Below are 26,199 nucleotides of genomic sequence, written 5' to 3' on the forward strand. Positions count from 1 at the left end.
TGACGTAATAAACCACTCTCTAAATGACATAATATAGGGGCCAAACCCTTATATAAACACCACCACTCCATTCATTTTCCATAAGAAAGATAAGCTGCCCAACAAGTATTTGTTTGGCGTGAAATAGAATTTCTTGCAGTGGTGGAAAATCTTGTCTGTAGAATGGCCAGTCGCGCTGCTGCAGTGCTGGGGTTGATGACCCTGACGGCAATGTTCATGGGCCAGGCTTCTGAAGCGCTGGTTTTCGCATTTTCTAATCACGCGCAAGGAACCACTGGTGGCAACAGATTCGATCAAGAGATCGGCCAGAGTGGAGCATTTGAAATTATGGACTCCTCCACTAAATTTATCTGGAACACCTTCCACCAGAATTCGGCTGCAGATAGGAAGAATGTGGACAAGGTTACTCTCATCGTCGAAAGCATGGACGGCGTTGCATATACCAGTGCGGACGAAATTCACCTGAGTTCAGATTATGTGGGCAACTACGGAGGGGACGTAAAGGCAGAGATTCGGGGAGTTTTGTACCACGAAATGACTCACGTGTGGCAGTGGAACGGGCAGGGAAAAGCCCCCGGTGGGCTCATTGAAGGCATTGCAGACTATGTGCGCCTCACTGCAGGGTTGGCTCCTTCCCACTGGGTTAAGCCTGGCACTGGAGACAAATGGGACCATGGTTATGATGTTACTGCCTACTTCTTGCAGTATTGTGACAGTATTAGATCTGGATTTGTTGCTGACATAAATGCTAAAATGGCTTCCGGATGGGACTTGGGCTTCTTTAATGATCTCACTGGTAAATCTGTTGATCAGCTTTGGAGTGACTATAAATCTAAGTACGCTGCTTCCGGTTAAACGGTAGTTTTGTCTGTCTTCAATGGCTAACAACGTCAAATAAGTGAACTCCAAATGGGAATTGTAAATTCTTCCCCAGAAAAGGATAAAGGGGTTCCATCTCTAAATAAAATTAAGTTGGATCTGTTTCTTCTAATTTAGAGATAGTTGATGTTGGAATGCAACCATGATTTAATGATATTGGCATATATTTATGTTGTTTTGTTGGAAAAAAAGATTAGTATGCTTTTAATAACATATTATCAGGAGTCAAATTTAGTGATCAATGTAAATAAAGTAAATTATTATATGAGATGTCATTCAAAGCAATTTACATATATGCATAATTGTCATATAATGAAATTTACGTATATATTAATAATATAAAAAAATCATATTTCAAGAGATTAACTTTTTTTTTTTACTATGACTTACCATCCTTAAGATAATGAGTTATTGTATCACTATCTCTAGTTTTAGGAAAAAAATTCTAAATCAAATTAGTTTTTCTAGAAATATACTCTTATTTCCCTACTTACATTTCTCATATCAGCAATGAGGACACTTATAATCAGGAGAAATATAAATTTGTTTCTATGTTGTGTCAGATTCAAGATTGTCATGAGATTATATGAGATTGTCTACACCGATAATAATATTGTGCATGGCCATTAACAATTCTTGATTATATAGGGTTAAGTAACAAGTATTTGATTGATTGTTTCGTCCACTTTGTATAATTTACACATTAATAAACATTCAAAGAAAAATTTCTAGAATCTATCAATAGTTAAAATTTTCTTCTTTATAGCCATCCATGTAAACATTCCTATTTTTAGGATATAAGAGTTTGTTTTAATAGAGAACTAGTGGTCATTCCCTCATAAGTAGGGATGTATCTACCACTTTGAAACCTAATTTTACTCAATAGTTCCAAAAAATTGAGCATCCCCGTTTAATAATGCCATCTTGATCATTGATGAAATTGTTTTAATTTTATTACTTTTTCTTTGAATACTTGATTATATGAGATTTCTAGCTTGTTGAAATCTTTTTATAATTGTAAGGTTTTAAAATATATTTAAGTTCTTATTTTGGAGTCCCAATCTCTACTAAATATAATTCATTATTCTAATCCGTACTTTCTCCAAGAATTATATAACGCGAAAATATTGATGAGATTATGATAGACAACCAAATTTACCAATAAACCCAATTTCTATAATAAATATTAAAAGAAAGTAAAAGAAAAAAAATTATATGATTGTAACACACAACTATATTCACAAAAAGTCAAGAGATACAACTGCTCTGTATTTATTGCTATGATGATGTTGAATAAAGGGGCTCAATAATGGATGCAAGTGAGACGTAGACTCTCCCGAGTGCAATGTACACAACACGCATTCACTGGGTTCTCTACTGTTGGTCTTTGACGGAGTACTTTCAATCCACTCTGTAAATGAGCTGATAAACACGCCGAGGCCTTACGTAATCCCTACCCCACCATTTATTTTCCATAACAAATATGAGTTGCTTTAACAATTATTTGTTTGTGGTGCGATAAATACGAGGTGTACGTAGCGAGACTTGATGACCTGACCACGGATACCTCTGTGAGATATTCCACAAACTCCTCCACAATTTTGAGCCCCTTTAACAACTAATTGTTTGTGGTGCGATAAATATGAGGTGTACGTAGCGAGACTCGATGACCTGACCATCGATACCTCTGTGTGAGATATTCCATGTCAAACTCCTCCACATGCAATTTTGAGCCCCTGCGTTTACAAGGTTTGTTATTTGTATGCCCGTAGGATCCAATGCATCAAAGCAAGAGTGGGTTAGAGTTTATTATGGTCGAAGTCTCTTAGAAAATTTTGGGCCTGAAAACTTTATTTTGGGTGATAGATGAGCCATCTTGTTTTCCTAGAGTTTTAACTTGATCTGGAATGAAGGAAATGTTTGTATGATTTCTGTGTATTCATGTTTTGGGAATGAAATTGGTCAAAACCCCTTATATTTCAAATTCTTTTGGCTGTTTCTACTTTGATGTATTAATAGCAACCACACTCTGTAGTATATTGTCAATCTATACGAAATCCCACAGCAGGAGTAACATGCGATAGCTCCAACAATAATAAAATTAACAGAACCGAGGGGATCAAACTCTCAAATGTTTCAAAGGCGGCATCAAGCTCTTCTTTGCGTGGATCTCCGTATAGCGGATGAGGGAAACCCAAGTCTTTTGGATCTCCGCATGGTTGGAGGATCATATCATGACATCATGTTCATAAATGTACGAGTTCACCACTTTTTCTTACTCGCCCATCTCTGCAGGCTATGTTTCTTGTTTTCTCATCCACCTCATTTCTTTTCATTGCTTTCAGCTCTCGAAGGGTTTCACTTAAATCTACAATTTAGCCTTTGCAATTTTTAAATTCCATCGAGTCTCTGCCCCTTTGCAATGTTTTAGTTGTTTAAATGTACGGTTTAAAAATTAATATTAAAAAATTAGGGTTTGAAAGTATTTATCTAAATTCTAATTAGTTGATAGGCTATATGGTGTGGGCTTTGTCTATCCGAATCAAGTATTTTTCATGTCAGAATTTTCAATTGCAAGTTTTCTTTTTGTTTCTCAATCGCTAATTTAATTTTTTGTTCTTGCATGGATTTCCTCATTGGAATGGGGAAGGAAAATGACGACGCTGGGTAAAGATATCACTTATATCCTTTGGTAAAGATATCCCATATCCACTCCACTAAGAAGAGATGCCTATTTAAATACCATCATTACTTATTATTTCTTCTTGTCTTTTCTTTGGCACTGACATCTTTTGAATGATTTGCATTACAATTCTACTACTTAAAATAAAATCATATTATACCTCTTTGATTAAAACTAAATCATATAGTATCAAATCTTACCTTTATATTCCCACCTTCTTGTCCTTTATTTCTCCCATTGATTTAATTTGTCTATTTGTATTTATCCGCCACAATTAGACAAGGTATAAAGGAAGCTTTAACATCGAGGCTATATGTATTCTACAAGATGCAAAGGAAAAATAGATTATTGCAAAAGATGTTGTGTGCAGTGTGAGGAAGAGCCTTGAGGAAGAGATCATGTATCTTTCCTCTAATGAGAATGAAGAACATCAAAAATAAAAGACTTATCCTTTCACCTAGAGGATGAAAAGAGATCCTCACTTAGTCCTTTACATAAGAAGTAAGGCATTTTAGCCATGAGCACCACTTAGAAGTTAAAAATATATTAACATGTTGAATCTCTTCTGTTTGCATGCTAACAATCTTTTGGCTTGAAGAGATGATTAATGTCTCAATCAACTAAACAACTAAACCATTGAATTTCTTTTGTTGGCATGTTAACATTCTTTTGGCTTGGAGACAATGCTATTTTTTTTCTATGATGGCCATTTAATAAGGCTTCAAAATTATATTGCTCTTTTTCACACCACAAACTCAAAAGTATACATGATCTAGACTCATCAACTATAGATATACCCTTTAATTTATAAACATAACCAATTTCATGTCGATTAAATATTTTTAAAATCAATTCCTTCATTTACCATTTTCTAGAGTTGGGACATTTCTTGTAGTTTCTTAAATATAATCAATAGTGACACTTGGTCTTTAGTATCAATTTCCTCTAAATGGTAAAAACATTGAGATTTTAAACCTGATAGAAACATGTTCCATATCTTATTCAACCCCTAAGTCCCATAGAACATAAGAGGGTTCTAGACTTGCACTATCAATTGAGACTAAAAATATTGTTGAGATCTATTAATAGGTTGTCCCCTTCAAATCTACAAAAGAAATATTTGCATCCCCAACATACCTAACAAGGAAGATTATAAAAGAAGAAAAAAAAAAGTGAAGAACAATGACTTCCCTAAATACATGAACAAGATATAGGCAACACCACTACTAGACCGAATAGAAATTTTTGTGGTAGTAAAATATGTATTCAAACTACTCTAATGAATATTTAAGAACTAAGAAGTAGTTGTAGTTGTAGAAATATTTTTAATTGAAAATATGCACATCAACCTATTATTTTATATCAATCTATTTTATTTTTAAAAAACTAGGTTTAAGGTTTTGTTAGATGATTTGAATTTTCTAAACAAAATAATTTTAAAAAATAGAATCCCTTCTTCTTTCTATTTCTTCATATTATATTTTTAAGGTCTAATTGTTTTGTACATTGTCTAGGGTTTATTGTTTACAATTTTGTGTCAAGTTCATGTTTGTTTAGTTTTGTTCAATTATTAATTTATTTTATATTCATAAAATAAAAAATCCCAAAAAATTGAAAGCAAAAATTTGGAAAACCATAATATCTAAGTTCCTATGCACATTACAAGTCAAAAATGCCTAAAGACAGTAAGAGGCCCTACCTAAATTTTTTTATAGCTAACGTAGCTCATGTGAGGAGGTTGAAGGCATATGGCAATGGTACAATATTAGGTGCCCATTGTGTAGGCCATTGTCTCTATTATTGTCTATTCAAAATGAATTCAAAGAGTATTATTTTAAAAAAAATAGTTTTTAAAATTGGATACCTATTTTGTAGATAATGGGTACCCATTTTGTAAATAACAAGTACCTATTTCAATCCAGATCTTGAACATAAGCAAGTACCTATTTTATTTTTTTTATTATTTCAATATAAAATAGGTAACTCTTATTTACAAAATAGGTACTTATTTATGTCTACATTTTTTCTAAGGTCAAATGTTCCCCTTGATGTGGACTGAACTTCTTGCACTTACATGGATATGGTGTCCCACTTTTATATTGGAATCGGATGTGTATAGAGTATCCCTACTGGATGTTGATGCTTAGTCTTAACCCTTTGAAACTCAAGGCATCAAGAAAAAAACTTTGTAATATCATATAACATACCTAAACAATAGTATATATGGTAGTGTTACGCACACATCTTTGTAACCCTTGGATGTGTTGCGTACAATACCCCATCAGCCTATTATAAAATTAGTGTCTAAATATCCCCTACTCGTGGTACCTATATGCATCCCCTATGTTGCATCAACCCATTGTTTTGAATATTATATCCTAAATATTTTCTTTGAAGGGTCCTCTAAGATTGTATCTCCAATTGAACCTCACAATACCATTAATTTTATAGTAAAAGTTATACAGTATGAAACACCAACTCCATACTCACCATCATGGATGAAAGATCATGTTTATCTACTCAATTTATTGGCCACTACATTATCCTTACCCTTGATTTGATGTGCATTAAATTAATACTCACACAAGAACTCCATCCAAATCCTTTATCGAGCATTCAAGTTAAACTAGGAAAATGTATATTTCACATTATAATGAAATGAATAAAGCTTAAAATGATGTGCAAGGAGAGAGTGCCTTCGCCTAGTGATTGTGTGAACCACTTATCTAGGCTCTAAATCATGTGTTGGGTAGTTTAGCTCATGGGTCTTGGGTTTTGGGGATGATACATACTCTCTTGACCCTCCTACATAAGCAGTCCTTCTATAACATCCAACGATTCATTGTACATAGGTCACAAAATATCACTTTAGATTAGACACTACTAAAATAGGAGCACTAGTGAGATGATCTTTGAGGTCTTATAATCCCCTCTCACACAAATCATTCCACTTGAACTCTTTTATTTTACACTAAATGAGGGTAATAGGAAGAGATATCTTAGAGAAAACTTCTAGAAACTTGCAACAATAACCTACTAAACCTATGAAGCTCTTGACATCATTATAATGGTGGATATCAACCACTTCATAATCACTATAACCATTGATAGATCTACTAAGATACCATCACAAAATAAAATATAATGTAGATATTGAACCTTTATTTGAATGAGCGCTTGTCGATTTGGCCTATAACTAATGTTTCCTCAAACACCACAATACTTGTCATATGTACTACTCATGATTTTCTACCATAATTAAGAATAAATTAATATATGAATTGGAATATAAAAAATAAAATAATCTAAAATTTATGTACCCCTTTCATCAAACTTGTCTACATTGGAGGAGCATTTGTTAATCCAAATGGTATGGCTATGAACTCATAATGACCATATTGAGTCCTAAAAGTAATCTTATATATATCAACATTGACTATACTTGTAGCTAAAATTTAGGTCTATCTTAGAGAACAATATAGCTCAACTCATATGATCAAACAAGTCATCTATCTTGGGTAAGGGGTGGTGATAGTTGATCATTAATTTATTTATCTACCTATAATCTATACATAGTCAAAGACACAAGTCCTTATTCTTAATGAAGTTGATAGGTGTGCCTCATGGTGAGATACTAGGATGGATGTGACCCTTCTCTAGGAGATTCTTCAACTGAATATTGAACTCATTGAGCTCCTATGTAATCATCCTATAAGGTTCTCTAGATACTAATTATTCTTCTAGAACTATATTAATGTGAAATTCCACCTCACAATGGGTGGTATCTATAATAACCCTGTAGGAAATGTATCTATAAAATATTTGAGTGTAGGATAGTCATCCAAGGATGTATCTAATGAGTCCTCTAGCTTGTAATTAATGGTGATAAAAAGTACTTTGCATACCTTTTGGATACATTGATTAAGTTTCATAGTATAAATGATATGTAGAGATAATCAATCCTATCCTTATATTCCTCAAGCTAATTCGTGCTCAAGAAAATATCATAAGATCCCAAGGGTGTAATCCATAGGTCCACTATAGTGGTGATATCTACATGTGTCAACCAACAATATTACTAGTGAATCCACAACCACCTTGGCCCCCAAGGCCAACTCTACCTCCCACTGATAATTTTCTAGATATTTCACTAGCTTGAAATGATTGATTATAGAGGGATATATAAGAGAATCATAAGCTCCAAAAACAAGTAATATACTCATAGATAAACAATCAATCATACTTTTAGCCTTGATGATGGTATCCTGAAGGTAAATCTAGTGGTTCTCAAACACTATAAAGACTCTGGGGGACTTTTCCATGTCCCCCATCATCTACTTTGATGCATCTTTATGGTTTCCATGTGTGCTCCTGTAAAGCGGAAAAAATCGAACCCTAGTCGTTCTTCCCTCCCCAACTCCAAGGAGAGAGAAGGGAGAGTCACTAGGGTTGATGGTTTTCACTTAGGAGAGACTTTACATTCAAAAAGAGGGGTTGAAACGCCCAAGATCCAATCCCACACAATGCAAGATTGGATTCTAAATGAGTTTCAAGGGTTGTGACATCAAGGATACCCTCTTTTGTAAAGAATGTAGATAGAAAGATTGAACTAGGAATGCATGTAAAGTAGGAAAGATTCGCTTATAAACAGAGATAGGGATATGGGATGAAGTTGCAGACCTGGAATTAGTAGTAAAATGTCGAGACGGTGCTGTTCTGCAAATTTGAGTGAACGTTGATGGGACGATGGCGCCCGGTGTGCACACGGTCCTCCGAAAAATCCGCGAAACGAAAGTGGATCTGTTCGTCTCTGCACAAGGATTCCAGATCTTCAATTACAGCCGCGTACCTGCAACCTACACACAGAAAAGAGAGGACAATTGGGGGGTTAGGGATGAGGGTTTTGCCTTTAGGTCAAACCTCAGTTTTGGAATTAACCAAGAAATGAGAATGCTATAAATGTAAATGTTTGTAATGTAAACAAGTACTGATACCTTGTTGTAAGAATGTTTGTATTCTTACATGCGAAGGTGTAATGTATGTGGTATATTGTATGTTGTATGTGATCTCCTCTTCAATGGTTGAATCCTTGTCTTGAATGCAACACTTAGCCTTGAATGGAGACTTAGAATGCTCAATTGCTTTAAGGAATGCTTGAATGCTTGAATGCTTGAATGTTTGAATATCGCTTCCGCGTCTTGCCCACATATGTTTTCCTCTTTTTCGACCTCCTCAAATGGGAGAGGAAATGTAGTTTATATACTTGTCAATTAGGGCTGATAGACTGATTTTCCCGACCTTAGGCCGACCAGGAAATATTATTTTCCAATTTGCAAACTTAAAGACCCGAAGCCCCATAAGAGACCGGGCCCAAAATAGGGCCAGGGACCAGGGCGCTGGGCGCCCTAGTCCTAAAGGACCAAGGCACTGGGTGCCCTGGTCCCACCCCCAGGCACAATAGGGTGCAAGGAGGATCAGGGCAGGGTGCTAAAAAATTCAGTTTTGGGTGTCATAAACAAGTTTCGGGGTCTCCATTCAGGTTCCGTGTTGCATCGCCATCGTGAAGACCCAAATGCGGTTGAAATTGCAAGTGTCACAATTTTAGGATGCTACATTTAGCCCCCACTTTAGCGAGAGTATAAGCGTACGCTCATACTTCCGGTAAAGTACAAAGAAACAACATTGAAAGACTTTCACCACGTCATGGAGGCAAGATACACGAAGCCCCCAATGGACTAAGGATCTTACGACTTCGATTGACAAAGTAAAAGGGAAGATCACGAGGGAGAACCATGACTGTCAGTAGTAAGGTTCCCTCACTATGAGTCATGCAAGAAAGATATCAAAAATTTTCAAGGCAAAGCTAAATTTGTCAAGAAATTTTCAAGTATCTTGAAAAGATATGGACGGGATGTATGCCCCCCTACGTTAAAGCGATCGTACATTCCTCACCGGGGGTGATTGCTTTAGGGTAGTGATACATATAAGAAATGAGAAAGGAGCACGTTATCACAAGGATTTAGCCCCCAAGTGTGAGATAAGCCCAAGGATAATAGACACAAAACACAAAGCACGAGGTGACTTCGCTTTCCTCGAGGTCAGTATGCTTTATGATAATTCATGTATATCATATGTATGTATGCATAATTGTTCTTCATTCCCCAATCAAGGAAGGTCACCTAGAAGAAGGGAACACATGTCTTTTGAGTCAACATGAGAGAGACCAAAAGAGATCTCAATGTTTTGCATCGTCCTCAAGTAGACAACACTAAGGACAACAAATAGAAGAATGAGAATAACACATAGAAGAAGTGACAAAAGAGAGGAGGAGAGAATCTGCTATGCTAATGAACTAGTCTAGCACGTCGTCTACCTCTCGATCTTGCTGATCAATATTTCAGGAAGGTAGGAAACACGCTAGAGGAGGAACATTCAACACAGCAGATGGAGCTACCACAAGATCCAAACAAGGACTATGTTCATGTTCCAAGCCACGTTGTTCTTGTCTAGGAGCTAGGATAAGTGCTTTAGAAAATTCGTTAGATAAATGGTTATTAACATCAACATATTCATATTCACTATCAAAATGAATAGGAGTAACATTTTCATCATGAATAACATTTTCATCTATATCATCATCAAGATTTATAAAAATAGGATCTTTAACTCGCACAGGATCAAGACCATCATGCATCTTATGTTTAGGAGATTTCGGCTTAATCGTTGGCTGAGGAGAAAATGGAATAATATTAGTTGAAGGTGTTTTTGGGGATTGCAAAGTTTGAGAAGCAGCTGCCTGAGCTCTAAGACAATGCTTTCGTCGGTGTTCACGTGCAGAATGATTCCGTCTAGTCTTAGTAGGAAGTTGAGAAGATTGAGGAGGAGGAATGTTCTCATCCTTATCACTTGGGTGTTTAGGTTGTGGTCTCTTAGGTTGAATAATAGGAGAAGAGGAAGGTCTCTTCTCTCCATAACAGGAAGGACGAGGAACTGCTCCATATAAAGGAAGAATATTTGGTTTAGGAAGGATACCAAGTCCATCGTGACGAGGAGGTATAGGTCTAATTTTAGGAAGTTTATTAGATATAGGCATAGTCACATCCATAGGGATGGGTTGGGAATCTTCTTGAGGAAAGACATTAGTTTTAACTTTCAAAGGAAGAACTTCCTTGTCAAGAACGATAGGAATGTCAAGTTTGGGTGTTCTAGGTTCACTTAGAGATAGGATCATATCTTTCTTCCACTTTTGATAAGATTTGAAAAGATGATCACTTCGCGGAGGAAGAGATTGGAATTGTTTAGGCCAAAAGTAATCAATAGGAACGCTAGAAGTTCTTTCAGCTGGTTTAAAGAGACTATGATTGACAGTATCAACTTCACCATTATGGGGAAATTTCAAACACTTGTGAATAGGAGAAGCAATAGCTTTCATGGAAGATAGCCAAGGGTAGCCTAGCTTCACACGAAATTGTTCAGATGATGGAATAATAGCAAAGTCCACATCAAGGGATTTGTTATGGACCTCAATAGGTAATGTAATAGAACCAATTGCAGGAGAAGAAAATGCATCAAATAATTTCACAACCACATTTGTTTCATCATAGATCACTTGATTCAATTGCAAAGTAAAAAAAATTTCTTCAGTAATGATATTAACCATATAAGAAGGATCAATAAGCACCCCACGACAAGGTGTATTCTTGACTTTCGCAACTATATATAAAGGACCATCAGGTGCCCTGATAGTTTCATTGGAATTAAAGGTGATGGAAGGTTCTTTAGGGATTTTCTGCTGCTCTACAAAGTTAATCACATTCGGAGTCATAGACACAAGATCATCAGGTGAGACAGAGGAATCATTAGTATCGATCGCATTAGAAGTATGAGAAGGTAATGGATCAGTAAAAATCTGAAGATTAGGAGGAGCTACAGATGTGTTGCCTTTCCCATTCACTCCAGAAACAGAAATAGTATTACTATCAATCAAATCTTGAATTTTACCCTTTAAAGCAAAACATTTTTTAGTATCATGCCTAGGATGACGATGAAATTGACAAAAAGATTTGTTATCAAAATAGGGCGAATTAATCTTTGCAGGATCTATTTGCCTTATAGGAGGAAGAGTAAGCACATTTTGTTCGAATAACTTGCTCATAATACTATACAATGATTCATTCAAAGGAGTAAACTTTCTTTCTTTCTTGAAAAACTTAGAAATAGGAGTCACACCTGATGCCGCATTCACATTGTTGTTGATGATGTTTTCATTGAATTTAATGGACTCTCTGTTCGGTTTAAACTTCCCAAATGGTTGTTGACTACTACCACCCTTATCACTCGGAGCCATAGGATTTGCTTGTTCCATTTGACTCACAGTCAGTTGATAATTGTGAAGAGTTGTGCACAATTGTTGGAAAGAAGTAAACTCAGAAAACAGGAGTTTTTCTCTAATATTTTTTTGTAAATTAGAAATAAAGATTCTTTGAATATCATTGTCAGGCACTGGAAAAGAAATTTGAGCATACAAATGCTTATATCTACCAATGAAATCAGTCACTTTTTCTTTAACACCTTGTTTACAATGCATTAAATCAATCAAAGTAACTTTAGGACTTATATTGTTTTGAAATTGTTGAATGAAAGCATTTGCAAGTTGTTCGAAAGAAGTAATAGAATAAGAAGGCAATGAGAAATACCATTGTAGGGCTTTATCTCTTAATGTTCTAGTAAACAGTTTTGCCAGCAACCTTTGGTCATAAGAAAAATCGGTACATATTGTTTGAAAGGTCTTAACATGTGTTAGAGGATCACCCTTACCATTATAAAGCTCCAAATGCGGAATTTCAACATGTTTAGGGGGGATAGCTCGAACAATGTCAAGAGAAAGTGGGCTCGCAACATCAAATGTGGGCACACTAAACTTAGATTTATTCATAGAGGCAATTTGTTTCTGTAAAGAAGAGACAGTTTGTGCAAGATTGTTTATGGTCGCTCCAGTCGAAGAGTTCATATTAGATGTGTTAGATTGTGATGGAGGTGTTATGTTATTGAAAGAAGGTAGAGAGTAAGGTGGTGGGACACTATGATAGTTAGTCATAGGAGATGATTGGAAAGGAGAAACACTACAAGGAGGAATGGAAGGGTTAAATGAATTGCCCCCTTGCATCATGTTCATTTGTGGAGATATAATAGGGACACTCATTGAAGGAATGAATGAAGAAGTTGGATTGAATGAAGGAAGAGGGTTGATTGAAGAAGAGGGATTGCCCCCATGACTGGTGATCATAGGAGGAATGTCTTGTATTGAAGTAGTCATTATGTTTGATGTAAAAGTAGGTATACTAGCAATAGGAGTCGTCAAAGGAATAGAATGATTGACTTGAGTAGGAGGTTGTGTGTAACCTAAAGTTTCAGCACAACTTTTCATAGGCATCACATTCGAATCCACAATGTGTTCAATACCATGCAAAATATCAATTCCATTCTTATCACTTTGAACCATACATTTTAGACCCTCAATTAATGAAATAGCTTCACTATCAGGGTATTCTTGAGACATCCATTGTCGAAAATCATCAAATTGGTTATCCAATTTTGAAAGTTGTTCTACAGAAACCTCATGGAGAGCTTCTTCATCATTAAGAGGATTAGAGGAATTACCCATGTCCTCGTTAAAAAGGCCATTCAAATTAGGTCCCATCTCCTCAGTAATTAAACCTTGGAAGGACTTAATTCTAAGGCTTCGTCTAACGGGAATAGTGTAAGTAGGGCTTATTGTTGTAAAACTCATGCACTAAAGAAAGAGAGAAGATTTTAAATTTTAGAGGTAGCAAATTTCAATAAAACCAGCCAATCTCCTAGATTTAAGCTGTTAAATGCAATCAGGACAATCTCCCGAAATTTCAGAAAAAATGTCCGAGACCGTGGTGAACGGAGTGCACACGGTCCTCACAACTTTTTTTGAAATTTTCAGGGATGAAAGTTATGATGATTTTAAAGCTAATCTGAAAAAATTGAGTGATTTTACGATCTGTAGATAGGCCAAATTAAAGTTGCAATCTCAAAATTGAACCCTACCAAGATTGTTGAAAAATGAAAAATTTGAATTTTGAAAAATAGAGGGAAACTGAAATTTTGAATTTTATGATTTTAGAGGGAATGCTGAAAGCAATGCAGGCTTTGAAATTTAAAATTTGACTCAATTTCATGCAAAATTCAATTTTGAAAGTGGAAATCAAGGTTGTTGTGATTAAACACTTAATTTCAAAAGTCACAAACTGCAAAAATTTGAATAAAGCACTGAAATTTCGAATGAATGCTAACACACTTTTCAGATTTAGGACTGTAAGAAACACAATTTTGATATGAATTTCAATTTCAACAATTTTTGAATGATTAGAAGCCTCAACCCAAGCAATCGCTAGACCAACTTTGACTTTAATTTTGAAAGTGTTAAAATTGATAAAATCAGCCAAAATTCTGGATTTTAGCAGAAAAATACAGTAAAATCTAGCTCCCGAAATTTTGGAAAAAATGTCGGGGACGAGGGCGCTCAGGGTGCACACGGTCCTCGCAACTTTTTTCCAAATTTTCAGGGATGAAAGATATTGTGATTTTGTTGCCGAATCCAAAATTACAGCCGATTTGGAAGTGTTTTGATTAGTGAAATTATCAGTCAAAGGTTGAATCAAGAAGGTCTTAAAAATTAGGGTTTTGACTTTTAACCACTTAATTTTTAGAATTAAAGCACAAATATGAATTGACAATTTGCAATAGAAGGGTAGATCTGAAACAAGCATTAACAATTAAACATTTCACAAGTTTAATTACTAAAAAGAAAATTTTAGGGTTTTTATGCAATTAGCCTCTAAAATTTGCAAAAGATCAAACATGGAAATATAATTAGGAAAGCAAAATTTTCAGATCTAACCATGAATAATCAGAATGAGGATGTTCACGTCGGGTTCACCAAAATGTAAAGCGAAAAAATCGAACCCTAGTCATTCTCCCCTCCCCAATCTCCAAGAAGAGAGAAGGGAGAGTCACTAGGGTTGATGGTTTTCACTTAGGAGAGACTTTACATTCAAAAGAGGGGTTGAAACCCCCAAGATCCAATCCCACTCAATGCAAGATTGGATTCTAAATGAGTTTCAAGGGTTGTGACATCAAGGATACCCTCTTTTGTAAAGAATGTAGATAGAAAGATTGAACTAGGAATGCATGTAAAGTAGGAAAGATTCACTTATAAACAGAGATAGGGATATGGGATGAAGCTGTGGACCTGGAATTAGCAGTAAAATGTCGAGACGGTGCTGTTCTGCAAATTTGAGCGAAAGTTGACGGGACGATGGCGCCCGGCGTGCACACGGTCCTCCGAAAAATCTGCGAAACGAAGGTGGATCTGTTCGTCTCTGCACAAGGATTCCAGATCTTCAATTACAGCCGCATACCTGCAACCTACACACAGAAAAGAGAGGACGATTGGGGGGTTAGGGATGAGGGGTTTGCCTTTAGGTCAAACCCCGGTTTTGGAATTAACCTAGAAATGAGAATGCTGTAAATGTAAATGTTTGTAATGTAAACAAGTACTGATACCTTGTTGTAAGAATGTTTGTATTCTTACATGCGAAGGTGTAATGTATGTGGTATATTGTATGTTGTATGTGATCTCCTCTTCAATGGTTGAATCCTTGTCTTGAATGCAACACTTAGCCTTGAATGGAGACTTAGAATGCTCAATTGCTTGAAGGAATGCTTGAATGCTTGAATGTTTGAATATCACTTCCACATCTTGCCCACATATGTTTTCCTCTTTTCCGACCTCCTCAAATGGGAGAGGAAATGTAGTTTATATACTTGTCAATTAGGGCTGATAGACTGATTTTCCCAACCTTAGGCCGACCAGGAAATATTATTTTCCAATTTGCAAACTTAAAGACCCGAAGCCCCATAAGAGACTGGACCCAAAATAGGGCCAGGGACAAGGGCACTGGGCGCCCTGGTCCCACCTCCAGGGATAGCAGGGTGCAAGGAGGATCAGGCCAGGGTGCTGAAAAATGCAATTTTTGGTGTCATAAACAAGTTTCAGGGTCTCCATTCAGGTTCCGTGTTGCATCGCCATCGTGAAGACCCAAATGCAGTCGAAATTGCAAGTGTCACAATTTTAGGACGCTACAGCTCCATAACCCTTTATGCACTCTCTGGCCAACTTCTCACATGCCTAGATACACAATATAGACCTCTTATATTTCTCTATATTGGTTAGATATTGCTAAAATGAGATGATCTAGTCACGTTAAGCCCAGTAAATCCACTTCGCTAAGTTGTTGTGTTTGAGAATTCCTACCTATTTATCCTAAGGTATGTTGTACCTATGGGGTCCCTATGATTTTCAAGGTTAGTTGTGGCTATCCTTTGGCCCTAGTTGTTGATATGCTCTCTAGAATCCCATGGTAAGTCAACATCCTTCATTCAAAGGGTGGGAGGGTCTATAAGACTCCTAATCCTAAAGGACCTAGTTGTGGTTGTGATAATTCTCTTGTATCCCTTGGGACCAATCATGGACCTCATTTGCAATGAATTCCAAGTTTCTATATAGAAACCTTAAGGCCCTTTAGATTGGATATGCATAATTTTCCTAAATTACTTTAGTTCAAATCCCTAATAAAATAGTTTACAAGTAGATTCTTTGTCTTAATGTAGTCTACATACTCTTTAGGAGCTCTAAAATCTAGCTATCATACTAAGCCATTTTTATATCTCACCACTATAGGTCATGAAACTATCTTTAATAAAAATGCCTTGAGACATATCATGCTTTAACAAGCTCTAAAAATATATCCCAAGAAAGGGGTTCTAATGCAAGATGGTGCTTCCATTCCTCCTAGAACCACTGCGTGAAAATGAATCTATTTGACAAGTATATTGCAAATATAGCTCTTAGGTTGCTCACATATGGATCAAACAACCCAAAATAATTGTTCAAGTTGAGCGAGAAAGACTTGGCTTCCACCCTATTGGTGGATATAAACAATATTGGGGTTTGATGAGATGAGAACTCATGGATTTAATAATCATCTTTGTCTCATAGTTCCCTCAATGTGATAAATACCTAAAATTATTTTTGTGCTAGTGAGGTCAAGGTATATTAATTAACCTATCTACAACCATTTCTATATTAGTCTTATGAATCTTACAGGTGCTCTTGTTGCACTTGCAAGACCTTGAACTGTTCTCCCTAGCTATAGGCATGTCCTATTGATGTACCTCTTCTATTGAAGAAAATCTATACTAAATCATTCTTATCAACTATGTAAGTCTTGTAAGATCAATTGGCCATACTCAAGTTGACAATTATGATGTAATATGTAATTATGGTGAGACCTTGCTATTCCTACTAGGGACATGCTCTCCCAAAAATCCTTGTATATTGTTGAGCTCTCCTTTTCTCATAAGTCATCGTAAATAAATGAAATAAGTTTTTAATAAATACATGTACAATGTTTAAGTTAGAGTACCTAGTGTAGGGAAAACTAAGTTTGATACCTTTAATTGTATGATCTAATATGAAAAAATAGGAAGAATTAGAATATATTTAAACTATAGACTTTAAGAATAGAGACATCATAAATAATAGTTTACTTAATCCACATCAAGTTTATAGCTAGGATAATCATAAGTAATTTTATCTTCTCGACTTTAGTAGGAGGGAAATTCAACAAATAAAATGTTATGTTGAAAGATTTACAATGAATACATTCTAAAATAGTAGACATTTATGTGTGCTCCATGAAATATTGAATCAATATATTATCCAAGGTGTACTAAAGTAGACTATGATAAGAAATCAAATTTTAAATTATGTCCCAAAGATAAAAAAAAAAAGATTATGTTTCTTGTATATTCTTAATAATATCACAATCTTTTGTATCGTCACTAAGAAGATGAAGAAGTGGTGGAAGAATAGGATTTGGTTGAGGAAAGGAAATAGGAAAAGAAGTATTTTTTTATTGAGTGTGGTATTTTTTGGGCCACCATATGGTCATTAGTATCTATAGGTACTTTACACTTCATATATTGAGGATGGAAAAGAAAAGTGGAAGATAGAAAACTACTAGGAGTACCCTGAATAGTGATCATGGGAAAAAAAGGTGGAGATGTAAAATAAGTCACATATAAAATGATTTTACAAATAGAAGAAATATATTAAGTATTAATTTACTTATCCAATATATCCAAGTGGCCAAATAATTCTATAAATTTTTTTGGATTAGATAATTTATTTCAATAAAATTATGTGATGTCAATGAAGAAATAAGAAGAGACTGCTCAATGTCTATTTATCAAGGATATAATGTGTGGTGAGAATCTTCATATAGCAATACATTATTAATAAATGGGAGATAATTGGATTGAAGAAAAAATATATTAGTAATCTTAAAAAAATAATCTTTGATTTCATCCTTCTATGCTACTAAATCTTTAGATAGATATATTTATGACACCATCCCATGTACCAAATGTAATATCTTGAACCTTTTGAGAAATGTTAGAAGGACACTTAAGAAAAGAAGATAAAAATTCTATTTAGAATAATACTTAAATAAGTTTAAGGTAGGTGTGTACAAATGAAGTTAGTTGAATATATATTGTATTTTTCTTTCAAAGAAAAAAAAAATTATTTTATTTCTAGAGGAATTCTTTCCATGTTGAGAAGGTTTTCTAAGGGCATAAAGGTAGTTCAAAAAAAGTATAAAAGGTAAATTGAATATCCTAAAAACTTTATACCATCCATCTAATGGGAATAAAAATAATTATTTATTGGAGTCAATAGTTCATAACTGATAAATTTAATTTAGAAGCATAAATAGAAAAACTTAAGAAACTTGGTACAAAAATATTTCTTTCGTATATGATGATTCATCATGTAAAAATTTGAACCAAGTACTATCACTTGTATGGATAGGATACCAAATATTTTACAAAGTGATATTTCCTAGAAAATAAACTTTGCTTGAAGAAATTTGTAGATGCATAGAATAAAAGATGTTGGGGTTGTATGGGTTTTTCTTTAAGTAAAATCCCTACTTTAGTATTTCTATCTTCACTAGTACCCAATGATAATGAAATAAAAATATTGTGTGAGAGAGGGTGCTCCTATCCCAAGTGTGTTTGGTAATGGTAAGCATTGTTATTATGTAATTGTGAAAACTAAAATGAAATTTAAAAGGGATGTTAGGATCCTAATTTCCTTAGGAGCACAAAAAGAAAGTTGCAATAGAAACTGAACATAATATAAGACAATGACAAGAACAACAATACCTATGAAGGGATGCGAAAACAAAAGAGACAAGAGAGATTGAAGGATAATACTAGAAGAGTGCTACAAAAATATTTCATAGAGTCATGTGAGAGCTTGAGAGAATCCAAGAAGAGATAAGGTTATAAGAATAAAGCCATGAGAAAGAAAAAATAGTGTAAAAGTGAGAGAATGTTTGTAAAATGAGAAGAGAGTCCAAAGGAAGAGTTTGTTAAGCCATTTGGATTTGTCTTAAGCCATCACCATTGACCTAGCAAGGTGACAAGTGATGATATAATTAAAAATAACCATCAGATGTGAAATTATCATGTGATTCTATAATATCACACTAGTGTCATTATAATTTGAGCTATAAAATGATGAGACACTAAAAAATTACAAGGATAACATAAAAGAAATATTATATTAAGAAAAGAAAAACATAGGAGAAAATACCTAAGCACCATGGAAGGTAGAAAGGCTTATGTAGAGGTCAAAATGAACCTACAAAGTCACTAAGGGGATGAATTACAATGTGGACACAAATCATAATGTTAAATTTAAAGAGTACACACTCTTTGATGCTACACTATGGATGAATAAATCAATATTACTATTTGATTGCCCCACTAAATTATCTTAGCAAACACCACCTTGACTTAATAGAGCATATATAAGATGCAAATACCACTCATTCTCATGTGTTATTCCATTCACGCCACTATTTTGTGATAAGTATAATCTATCGCATCAATTTCCCCTTATCCAGGCATGGTTTTGGTGTTGTCTTTAGGGTTTGTGGAGCTATAATAGTGATCAAATAGAAACACAATAGTTGATTATATTATTTAATGCTTGTTTTTATTGTACTATTTTGAGAAGAGTCCCTTCCACATGAATACTACGTTTGAAAGTGGTTACTAAAAGATCAATTATTGTCTCTAAGGGAATGAATAGAAGCATGAGTTAAAAACAATAGATTTGATTGAGTGCATAAACTTTCAAAATTCATGAGATAAATTTAACAAGAAAGCACTTGTCATAAATATAGTCTAACTCTTTTGCATTGAAACAATGTTGTGACAAGAGGGATCACCTTTACCACCATGTATTGTAAAACTAGGTGCTATAAATCATATAATTTAAGGATAAAGTAGGATATCAGTTTCAAAAGGTACAAAAATAACTAGAAAATGTACTGAATACTTTACAATAAAAGATATGGGATAAAACTCTTTTTATATTAATATCCACTTTCTAAAAATTCGAGTTTGATGAATGAGAAAAAGTTATAGGAATAATTGAGATTAAGAATACCAAATATTTATGAAGTAGTATTATTCTTTTCTTGTTTGCAATGTGATGTTGATATTGATTTGTTTGAATTGTTTGAAAGTTATCATCTGAAATTAGATGATAAAATAAAATCAACGATAAGCTAGATGTAATATACATGATCTTTACTTTCTAAGGCCTAGCATTAAACCACACATACATTTTGATAGCTAAACACTTATATCCAACAAAATCATGTCCACTATTAATTTTGATTTCAATGATGCATAGAACCTATTGCTCTATATGTGTGGACTAGCATATGAAAAATGTGTTGTGCTGAAATGTATCATTAGTGAGTCACTATAGATAGAGGGAATACTACTCACATCTTTGATAGTAGTAAAGAACCTTGACTAGTGTAAGAACATCAAATAGAAGTGAAATAAATAATATAAATATTAATGAAATTAAAATAGACTTATGAATAAGACAATTTTAAATGTAGAGCGCTTGATGATTAGCATGACTTCGGATGGAGAACATATATACGTGTTGGACATACAAATCAAAACCTTTACTCTAGAAGTTGGAAGTATCACTCGCATGCCTAAAAATTGGCCGAAGAAATGGATGGTCCAAGAAGTTTAAGACTTCCGAGTCGGTGTGGATCTATCTGTTGAAGAGAACTGTACGAACGAATCAGTTCAAGGCGGCGTAAACCCTTCAACACCGAGGACGTGGATTAGTCTAAATGTAAGAGTGGTCAACAGTCAAAGTCAGGCCCTGGGCCCGTAGCAAGAAAAACTGTCCATTTACTGCGAGTCAAAGTCTTGGTGGGGAGACCAAGAGGCATTCATTCACCAGTGCAACATTGAATGGGCTCTCTACTATCGGTGTTTGACAGATTAATTCTAAACAACTCTCTGAATGGCATAATTTACGGGCTAAAGCCTTATATAAACCCCACCACTCCATTCCTTTTCCATAAGAAAGATAACCTCCCTAACTAGTATTTGTTTGGCGTGCGATAGAATTTCTTTCTGCGGTGGAAAATCTTGGCTGTAGAATGGCCAGTCAGGCAGCTGCAGTGCTGGGCTTGATAGCCCTGACGGCGATATTAATGAGCCAAGCTACTGAAGCGGTGGATTTCGGATTCTCTAACAATGCCCAGGGAACAACCGGCGGCAACAGATTCGATCAAGAGATTGGCCAGAGTGGAGCCCTTGAAATTATGGATTCCTCCACTAAATTCATTTGGGACACCTTCCGTCAGCAATCGGCTGCAGATAGGAAAAATATAGAGAAAGTTACTCTGATCGTGGAAAGCATAAACAACACGGGCATCGCTGCATATGCGAGTGGAGACGAAATTCACCTGAGTGCAGATTATGTGGGCAACTACGGAGGGGACGTAAAGGCAGAGATTCGAGGAGTTTTGTACCACGAAATGACACACGTGTGGCAGTGGAATGGGCAAGGCAATGCTCCCAGTGGCCTCATTGAGGGCGTTGCAGACTATGTTCGCCTCACTGCCGGATTGGCTCCTTCTCACTGGGTTAAGCCCGGCAGTGGAGACAAATAGGACCAGGGTTATGAGGTTACTGCCTATTTCTTGCAGTACTGTGAAAGCATTAGCTCTGGATTTGTTGCCAACATGAACGCCAAATTGGCTTCCGGATGGGACGTCGGGTTCTTTAATGATCTCACTGGCAAATCCGTTGATCAGCTTTGGAGTGACTACAAGGCGAAGTATGCTTCTTCCGCCTAAACGTAAATATTGTCTGTCCTTGCGATCTACCTGTTATGTCTAACGATGTCCAATAATTGAACTCCAAATGGGAAATGTAAATTCTTCCCCACAAACAAAGATTCAAGGTGTTCCATCTCTATTTAATAGAAAATTTAAAGCTGGATCTGTTTCTTTTAATTTAGCGATAGCTGAAGCCTAGAATGCAACCATGATATAGATGGAAATAGTTGAAGTCTAGAATGCAACCATGATATAGATGGAAATAATTCATAAAATTAGAAATTAAGTTTTTTTTGATAAAAATATGTATGCTCTTTTCATTAATGTTTTGGATCCTATTCAGTTATTCATCATCAAGAAGAAGAAATATAGAGAGATGGATTGCAAAATAATCCTAAAAACTTTGTGGTTCTAAAGGAGAGGAAATTAATTAATTAAAGAAGTAAATTAAAAGAAAATAGCAAGTTAAAAAATAAAATTAAAAGAATTTGTATCAAAAGAGAGGAAGTATAAGCTCTAACGAAATTGAAAGAGTTAAAAGCTATGCAAAGAAAATGAATTAAAAACAAGAAAAGAAAAACTAACATAATATACTAAAACAATAGATATTATGTAGCTTGACCTTGTCATCTCTTTCATAGATATTATTTAGTTTGTCCCAAATCTTCTTTGCACTCCTATAGTGTATTATCTTAACAAAATTAAAGTTAGATAAACCACATAAAATAGCATTCCTTACCCTTGCATTACTCTTACACGGTTTCCTTCTAGCCTAATCTCTTGGAAGATTTTCAATAATTTCATAACCACCTACAAAAAATTGCCAAAATCATACCCTAGTGCCATTAAATAAGCTTCCATTCTTACACTCCAAAAAGCGTAGTTGGTTTTATCAAATGTTTGTTTGAAGAAAGACCTTCTTGTGTTATTGTGTATGCCATCCTTGATCAACCTCAAGTTACTAAGCTTCACCAAGGAAATTATCTCTAATAGAAAGTGTTATGTACACAAATATGCTGACAGGGGGTAAATTAGTACATACCAATTTTCAACTTCAAAAACTATCGTAAAAAAAATAACCATTACCACATCTTAAAATAACATCACAAGAACTATGCAAGATATGAACATATCCAAACATAAACTCAAGAGATCAAATTTATGTTAAATCTAGGAAGGGAAAAACCATGGTGAGAATAGCTACATGGATCTATTATCCAATTCTAGACTCACAAAAATAATAATGAGATTGCAATATTTTTTAGGTACAAACTCATAGGAGTTGAAACCCAAAAAGACACAAATCCCTAATCTACTTTGTAGGCACCAACCTATAGGAGACACCAATAGCCTAATCTAGAGACTAAGCTCCAACCTGGCCACTAACCACCAAATCATATTATGAGGTTCCAAAAATAATAAAGTAGTTATAGGTATAACAAAATATTATCATGAAAATGTTTCAATCTCAAGTTGCATCATTTGAGTGATGTAATCTACTTCATAACACTCTAATAGTGTGTATAGGATTTTTCATCTTAGCTCACACTTTACAACATATATTCACTCACCGCCTTCTTCACTTCTTTAGAAAACATGGATACACAGCCTTAGAATGTAATTGATCAACCATATATATGCATTCTATTTTACTATTTACATCTTCATGTTGACCTAGAACCAAATCACATTGTCTACAACTTACCATGTTGGCCAAGGGTGAAACTTTAATTCAAAATTCATGTAACATGTAATTACCTTGGTCCTAAATCCAATGTGTTACTCTAGGATTGAGAAAATTCTATGAATTTTCTATCACAAACACCACTAGTCCCAAATTATAGTGACATGCTTCCTCTATTTGGCACACATTTCCTTTATCTAGCAAATCGATAAAAATCATTAGACAATCAACAAACTAACATAATGTACACTTTATCATTTCTATCTTCCAATTATTTGGACCATTTGCTTTGAAACTTGAATAAATTTGTCTTGTGTCTATCCTTACTATCCAAAATGCAAGCTCAAACTCACAACTATGGCAAAATATGGTATCAAGAAAAATAAAAATGCAACTAGATACTCATACTATCTTTAAGTAATAAACTCCAAAATGGAATGCAAAAACTTCTATACATCTACAAATATGATATAGATTTAGGAATAACTAATCCTAATCCTCACTCCTAATGTTAACATTAAATATCTACAACAGAGTATTCAAACATCTGTCCAAGAACAACTTCCACATGCTTCCTTGAGATCATTCATCCTTTGTCATTTTTTGTAGGATTACTTGACATCAATGGTAAAATATGAATAGAAAATAAAATCTATACATATGGCAATGGGAATCTCACCTGCTAGTATTAGGCTTTCTTAGAAGCCATTGTTGATCGAGGGGATCCTTTGGAAAACTTAGGCTATACAATCACACCACACAAGGAACTAGATCCCAATTATTTTCTATATAGAAAAGAAATTACTATCTAAATTCCATAGATACACAAAGACATTAGCAACATACAAGAACATTTATATCAAAACTCTTATTAGATATTTTAAATCCAAGCATTAAAACACAATTACATCAAGAGAATATATTAAAAAATACCTCTTAATCTTTTTTGGATATTGACAAGGGCACTGTGATGAATATCACAAGCATCATTCCCTCTCAAAACTCCTCGATTCAAGATAACATTTTTACAATCCTATAACTCTCAAAATACTCTAGTTGAATTCCCCCAAATAAGAAAAAGTGTCCTTTCTTCTCAAATTTTAGAATTAAATAAAAATTATAATCTACCCAAATCTCAATGTAAAATTAACACTTGTAGCCTTCACAATTGATCTTTCAAAATAACACTAATAATCTTACTCACTCATGTGGATAATCTTCATCGGACCATTTCATCAATTTTGATCTGCTAATTTTGTAAGCAAGGTATTTAGAAAATATTCCTCATCCTTGAAGATCAACCATGTTCCCTAGTAAACATGCTCACAACTAGAGCTAACTAAACAATTTCAAATATCATCAAATTTATGTATAGTAATAGAAAGGGGCTTAAAAATGATACATAGTTTAATTTATGCATTTAGGTGTATGACCTGAGACCTTTGGAAACCCCAAATGAGATAAAAATAACACTTTGAAACCACCTTAAACCTTCTAAAATATAAAATTAAGTTTGACTCTTAAAATAACATCTTCCACTTGACTAACCAAAAAGACTTAATTCATCATCACCAAACAATAAATTTCAACAAATATAAATATGAATTCCACATTATGAATGAAAAATATTACATCAAAAACATAAAGTACAAATCATGGAATAACTTAGAATCTCAATATAGAGTAGTATTAGGTTCAACTAATTATTGAGAATTGTTGTTTCCAAATGACCTCCAAAATATCTATTTGCAAAGGAGTTACCTACACACTCAACTATACTAATTAATATGAACATCATATAGTCGAAGTGACTTGAAATATGATAAGAAAAATATGTAAACATCTATAAGTTGAGTGCTAGCCCAATTTTAATTTTCTCATCATAAAGAGCATCAATAATAAGATTGCATTTACACATCACATATATATAATGTGATTCACCTAACATGGATATTTATATTCATTACAATACAACCAATTTAATTAATTGACTCAAAGCTAATATAGTTTAAAGCATGCACTTATGACCTAAAAATAAAATACATGATTACCTATAAATTGCCTATCATTATAGTATCATAAAAAAATGATTTATTTCCTAATTTCAATTGAATAACATGTAACTAAAACCACCAAAGGTACATATACGTCATATAATAAATAAATAAAAATAACATATCTAGTTAAGTGCATGAAGTTTAGTCCCACTTAGGGGGAAGTGCATGCATTGGAAAGAGTGCCACTAGGAATAGGGCCCCATTGCAGGAAAGTAATTTTTTAACACCCCGCAATTCCATTTCTTCCTCTCAGTGATTAAGAAGAACCATAATGGGCTTCCAATCCATCTTGTTATTTTCCACATCCTGCCAACAAATTTCTGGCTTCCTAGGTACACTATTTCTTATATTTTGTCATTTTAAAGTTTTTTTGTGTTTTGTTTTTTTGTTTTTCTTGTTATTTATGGTTTCTCTTTGTAATTTAGGGTTTGTACTCTTTATTTTTCTAGGAATGTAATAATTGAAAGCATTGTATCTTAGGTAGTATATTATCATCAACATGAATTTTATTTTGTTTCAATTCTTATTAAATCACCTTATGGGCTTGTTAGGTTCACATGAGACAAAAAA

The 26,199-nt window shown here is 34.4% G+C and overlaps 1 protein-coding gene and 1 pseudogene across 1 annotated transcript; both read left to right on the plus strand.

Annotated features, from left to right (window-relative positions):
- The first annotated feature begins 67 nt into the window (after positions 1-67).
- LOC131072714 (uncharacterized) lies at positions 68-991 on the plus strand. Its single transcript, XM_058008959.2, has one exon. The coding sequence runs from the start codon at positions 163-165 to the stop codon at positions 853-855; it is 693 nt and encodes a 230-aa protein (XP_057864942.1). The 5' UTR covers positions 68-162; the 3' UTR covers positions 856-991.
- A 20,115-nt stretch (positions 992-21,106) lies between these two features.
- LOC131072716 (uncharacterized) lies at positions 21,107-22,069 on the plus strand (annotated as a pseudogene).
- The last annotated feature ends 4,130 nt before the right edge of the window (positions 22,070-26,199 follow it).

The sequence above is a fragment of the Cryptomeria japonica genome, chromosome 5 (genome assembly GCF_030272615.1).
Source record: "Cryptomeria japonica chromosome 5, Sugi_1.0, whole genome shotgun sequence".
Classification (NCBI taxonomy): domain Eukaryota; kingdom Viridiplantae; phylum Streptophyta; class Pinopsida; order Cupressales; family Cupressaceae; genus Cryptomeria; species Cryptomeria japonica.